The 6,256-nt window shown below is 44.4% G+C and overlaps 1 protein-coding gene across 1 annotated transcript; it reads right to left on the minus strand.

Annotated features, from left to right (window-relative positions):
* On the minus strand, positions 497 to 1,531 carry LOC110435604 (uncharacterized mitochondrial protein AtMg00810-like; the record flags this gene model as incomplete). Its single annotated transcript, XM_021461330.1, has 1 exon — positions 497 to 1,531. A coding segment is annotated over one exon (1,035 nt), but the record flags the coding sequence as incomplete, so codon positions are not given.

Raw genomic sequence — 6,256 nt, forward strand, 5'->3', positions numbered from 1 at the left:
GCATCATGTGGCCATAAAGCTAGGGGTTTGAATCATAATGAGCTTTGAGTGCTCCCCCTATCTATGGACGAACACAACGGATGCTCAAAGAATAACCGAAAAGAAACAGACAACTAACAAGCATGCAGATGATATGAGTTGTAATGCAATACTTGAAAGTAAACTAATGCTTGTCAAGTTTGATCCAAGGTTAAGCTTTTTCACACACACAAGGGGTTATCTTAACCATGTTAGACAAGCCCTACATGCAAGTTTTGTATTTTAGTTTTAGTATGCATGATATGCAAAGCAAAAGCTATTTACAAGTTTCAACACACAACTTTTATCTTTTAGTGAAGTTAGAGAGATCAAGCACATTAAGTTCATTTCTCAACATACAAAACCTAGCTTCATCTAAGGGTTTTGTGAAGATATCCGCCAATTGATTTTCCGTTCCCACATTCTCTAGAGATATGTCACCTTTGGCAACATGATCCCTAAGGAAGTGGTGCCGGATGTCAATATGTTTTGTGCGGGTGTGTTGAACCGGGTTGTTTGCAAGTTTTACGGCACTTTCGTTGTCACACAACAAAGGTACTTTGTCTAGTACTACTTCATAGTCTAGCAAAGTTTGTTTCATGTAGAGTATTTGTGCACAACAAGCACCGGCGGCAATGTACTCCACCTCGGCCGTTGACAAGGCAACACTGTTTTGTTTCTTTGACATCCAAGAGACAAGTGATCTACCTAGGAAGTGGCACCCTCCGGATGTGCTTTTTCTATCAATCCGGCACCCGGCATAATCCAAATCGGAATAGCCTACAAGTTGGAATCTTGCACCTTTGGGATACCACAAACCTAGGCAAGGTGTGTATTTTAGATACCTAAGAATTCTCTTGACGGCAATCAAGTGAGATTCCATAGGCATTGCTTGATATCTTGCACACATACACACACTAAACATGATATCGGGCCTAGATGCGGTGAGGTAGAGTAGACTTCCTATCATGGAGCGATAGAGAGTCTTGTCAATTGGGTTACCTCCCTCATCCAAGTCGAGATGCCCATTTGATGCCATGGGAGTCTTGATTGGCTTGCAATCCATCATCTTGAACCTCTTGAGAAGATCTTGAGTGTACTTCTCTTGAGAGATGAAGACTCCTTCCTTCATTTGCTTAACTTGAAAACCTAGGAAGAAGGATAGCTCGCCAATCATGGACATCTCATACTCCTTGGACATCAAATCACCAAATTCCTTGCAAAAATCTTCATTAGTAGAGCCAAAAATAATACCATCAACATAAACTTGGCAAATGAAGATTTTCCCATTCCTTTTCTTGGTGAAGAGTGTTGTGTCAACTTTCCCAATCTTGAAGCCCTTCTCAATGAGGAAGTCCCTAAGCCTCTCATACCAAGCTCTAGGAGCTTGCTTGAGACCATAGAGAGCCTTGGACAACCGGTAGACATGCTTGGGATACCTAGGGTCTTCAAAACCGGGGGGTTGCTCAACATAGACAAGCTCATTAATATATCCATTTAAAAAAGCACTTTTCACATCCATTTGAAATAACTTGATATCATGACTAGATGCATATGCAAGTAGGATATGGATTGCTTCAAGTCTTGCCACTGGTGTAAAGGTTTCACCGAAGTCAAGGCCTTCCACTTGTGAAAAGCCTTTTGCCATGAGCCTTGCCTTGTTGCGCACAACTTTGCCTTGATCATCCTTCTTGTTCCAGAAGACCCACTTTGTTCCAATCACTCTTGCATCTTTGGGTCGCTCTTCAAGTGTCCATACTTGGTTGCGAGAGAAGTTGTTCAACTCCTCTTGCATGGCCATGATCCAATCCGCATCACGAAGAGCTTCCTCTATAGTCTTTGGTTCATCTTCAAGAGACACAAAAGCGTGATGTTCAATAAATAAAGCATGTCTAGAATGAGTAGTTACACCACGTGATGGACTCTCGATGATGAGATCTTGAGAGTGATCTTGGAGGAGATGTGATGTTCTTCTTGGTGCCACTTGAGGGGTTGGTTGGGGAGCATCAACATCTTGTGCTTGTGCCACCGCTTGGTCATGAGTGACTTGAGTGTCTTCATGAGCATCTCTCATGTCCTTGTCTTCATCTTGTGGAACATGTGAGGTGGTGAAAGGTCCTAATATGGCTAGAGGGGGGTGAATAGCCTATTCCAAAATTCTACAAACTCACTAGAGCAAGAGGTTAGTAAATAACAAAGCGAAGCTTTTTGCTCTAGCTCTAATGGGGTGCTTGCAAGCCACCTATCCAACAATTCTAGTTGATATAATCACTAGGCACACAAGAGCTATGTCACTACTTACACTAGAAAGCTACCTAAAGTTTCTATACAAGTAAGTAAGCTACTCTAGTTTGCGGGAATGTAAAAGAGATGGTTTGAACTTTATACCGCCGCATAGAGGGGATGAACCAATCAATGATATGAAGTCCAATCACCGGGAGAAATCCAATGAACAATTACAATGGAGACACACAATTTTTCTCCCGAGGTTCACGTGCTTGCCGGCACGCTACGTCCCCGTTGTGTCGACCAACACTTGGTGGTTCGGTGGCTAAGAGGTGTAGCACGAACCTCGTCCTCACTAGGACACCACAAGAACCTACCCACAAGTGAGGTAACTCAATGTCACGAGCACTTTACTAGAGTTACCTTTCGGCTGTCCGCCGGGGAAGGTACAATACCCCTCACAATCACCGGGAGATGGCCACGAACAATCACCAACTCGTGCCAATGCTCCTCCGCTGCTCCAAGCCGTCTAGGTGGCGGCAACCACCAAGAGTAACAAGAAAACCGCAGCTAGAACGATCCCCAAGTGCCACTAGATGCAATCACTCAAGCAAATGCACTTGGAATCACTCCCAATCTCACAAAGATGTATAATCTATGAAGGAGATGAGTGGGAGGTGTTTGCTTAGGCTCACAAGGATGTTAAGTATGCTAGAATGCCAAGAGTATGAGCCCCAAGCTGGCCAAACACGTATTTATAGCCCCTCAAACAAATAGAGCCGTTGGCTCTTTCACTGGGTGAAAAACGGGGTCACCAGACGCTCTTAAAGGGGCACCGGACGCTCAACACCAGCGTCCGGTGCTCCAACGTAAGCCACGAGTCAGAGTCTAACGGTAACTTGCAGAGCACCGGACGCTGAGCAGGATTCCACCGGACGCGTCCGGTGCACACCGGACCCGTGAGCAGAGAGCACCACAAACTTACAGGGTCACCGGACGCAAGCCACCGGACGCACCCTAAGCGTCCGGTGCTCACCGGACTCATGCGCAGAGAGGGTCGCCAAACCGCCTGCACACCGGACTCTCTCCGGTGCGTCCGGTGCACTCTGCTGCACCTGACAGCACACCGGACGCTAAAGGCCAGCGTCCGGTGCCTCCGCGCAGAGCGTCCGGTGAGTGTTTCCTACTGAGAAATACTCCCGCGACTTCTCCAAAACTCCCACCGGCGCAATAGAAAATATGCACTTCAATTTCTCAAAAAGCACCGAATCCCGCCTCGCAAGCTCGGCGGGAGGGAGAGAGGAACCCATCCTCTCTCTACCCTTCAAACTCCACTTCCTTCTCAAAGTGTGCCAACACCACAACATGTGTACCAACAAGTGTGCACGTGTGTTAGCATTTTCACAAACATTTTCTTCGAAGGAGTTAAGTTAGCTCACTAGGTTCTAAATGCATGCACAAGAACAATGACACCTAGTGGCACTTGATAACCGTTTAGCCAAAGAATTCCTCTCTTTATAGTACAGCTATCTATCCTCAATGTGATCACACCCTCTATGGTTTCTTGATCACCAAAACCAAAACCCTAAGCAATACCTTTGCCTTGATCTCCATAGGGTTTTGTTTTTCTCTTTCTTCTTTTGTATGTTGAGCACTTGATCATCTTGTGGTCATCACCATCATCACCATGATCATCTATTGCTCCATCACTTGGCATGTACCAACCTCATTAAGTCTACACACACTTAGCATAGAGGTTAGTACTAGGGTTTCATCAATTATCCAAAACCAAACTAGGGCTTTCAGGTGGATAGTGGCTCAATAATTTGCACATCTTCATCATCTTCTTTTGGCTTGATGTCTCCCACCGGCAAGTTCTTCATGGCATCCCTCAATGGTTCACCACCTACATCATCAAGATTATCACTTGCTCCTTGGGAGCCATTAGTTTCATCAAATTCAACATCAAATGTTTCCTCAACCATGTTTGTGACATGGTTAAAGACTCTATATGCCTTGGACTTTGATGAATAGCCAACCAAGTAGCCAATGTCACATCTTCTTTGGAACTTTCCCAAGTGTTGGCGCTTCTTGTAGATGTAGCATTTGCACCCAAACACTCTAAAGAATGAGACATCGGGCTTCTTCCCATTGAGCAACTCATATGGTGTCTTCTCTAGGAACTTGTGAGGAAAGAGCAGGTTTGAAGCATAGCATGCGGTGTTGATTGCCTCGGCCCACATCTTCTCCGAAGTGTTGTATTCATCTAACATTGTTCTTGCCAAGGTGATCAATGTCCGGTTCTTTCTTTCTACAACCCCATTTTGTTGTGGTGTGTATTTTGAGGAGAACTCATGTTTGATTCCCACTTCATCACAATACTCTTCAATGTTGGTGTTGTCAAACTCTTTGCCATTGTCACTCCTAATCTTTTTGATCTTGACATCAAATTGATTTTGGGCATTCTTTGCAAACTTCTTGAATATTGATGCAACTTCGGCCTTATCTTGCAAGAAGAATGTCCAAGTGTACCGAGAGAAATCATCTACTATGACCAAGCAATATTTGTTCCCTCCAAGACTAGCATATGTGGTTGGTCCAAATAAGTCTATGTGAAGTAGCTCAAGCACTCTTGAAGTAGAGAGATAGGCCTTGGTTGGATGAGTGTTTGCAACTTGCTTGCCGGCTTGACATGCACTACAAAGCTTGTCCTTCTCAAATGTCACATCCTTCAAGCCTCTAATCAATTCTTTCTTCATCAACTTCTTGAGTGTGCCCATTCCAACATGTGCTAACCTTCTATGCCACAACCACCCAAGTGAAGTCTTGGTGAATAAGCAAGTCTTGACATCAACTTCATCGGATGAGAAATCAACTACATATAAGTTGTTGTGTCGGAAGCCTTTGAATATCACTTCATTGTCATCTTTCTTGGTCACAATTACTTCCTTCTTCTTGAATAGGCATTCAAATCCAAGATCACAAAGTTGTCCAACCGAGAGCAAGTTGAAACTCAATGATTGCACATAGAGCACATTGGTGATGGAGTTGTCATTTGATATAGCAACCTTTCCTAGACCCTTGACCTTGCCTGTTGAATTGTCACCAAATGTGATCTTCTCTTGGTTGTCAACATCTTCATCAAGAGAGGTGAACATCCGGGGATCTCCGGTCATATGTTGAGTGCAACCACTATCAATTACCCAATCTGATCCACCGGTCTTGTAGTTCACCTACACACAAGAGATCAAGCTTGAGATTTAGGGACCCACATTTGTTTAGGGCCCTTGACCTTCTCTACTAGTTGCTTTGGCACCCATATCTTCTTTGGCCTTTGCTTGTTGGGCGGCCCCATGATGCTAACCTTGACCTTGCCACTCTTGTCTTTCCTTACAATGTAGTGAGCATTGAAGGCAAATGGTCTTGCATGCTTGGGCAAGGGTGGTGGTAGTGGTGCCTTACACTCATGAGCAAAGTGTCCTTCTTGACCACACTCAAAACATCTCTTTTGCTTTGGCTTGCTTGGTTGATCATGAGTGGCTAGTGACTTGATGAGCTTTGTTTGATGAGCCTTGTAGCCAATCCCACTCTTGTCCATCTTCATGACGGTGTTCATGAAAAGCTCACTTTGAAGGTCCTTCCCCTTTGTGAACTTTGCTAACCCCATGGTTAGGTGTTCCTTCTCTTTCTTGAGCTTGTTGTTCTCTTGAGTTAGCTTCTTGATGATTGGGTCATTGTTGCTAGCTAACTCATCCAAGATGAATGTCTCATCCTCTTCTTGCTTGTCATACATCAAACCAAGCTTGAGATATTGATTTTCTTCCCTGAGTAGCTTGTTCTCATATGCAAGCTTCTTGTCTTGATCAAGTGACTCAATCACAATGGTCTTGTGCTTGGCTTGGTCTTGCAACTCTTTCTTGAGCATGACAATTTCATCCTTGAGCTTGATAGTGTCCTCATAGCTCTCGGCCACTACCACTTTCTTGCCCTTGCAATCAACACATTTGCTTGT

The sequence above is a fragment of the Sorghum bicolor genome, chromosome 5, assembly GCF_000003195.3.
Source record: "Sorghum bicolor cultivar BTx623 chromosome 5, Sorghum_bicolor_NCBIv3, whole genome shotgun sequence".
Classification (NCBI taxonomy): domain Eukaryota; kingdom Viridiplantae; phylum Streptophyta; class Magnoliopsida; order Poales; family Poaceae; genus Sorghum; species Sorghum bicolor.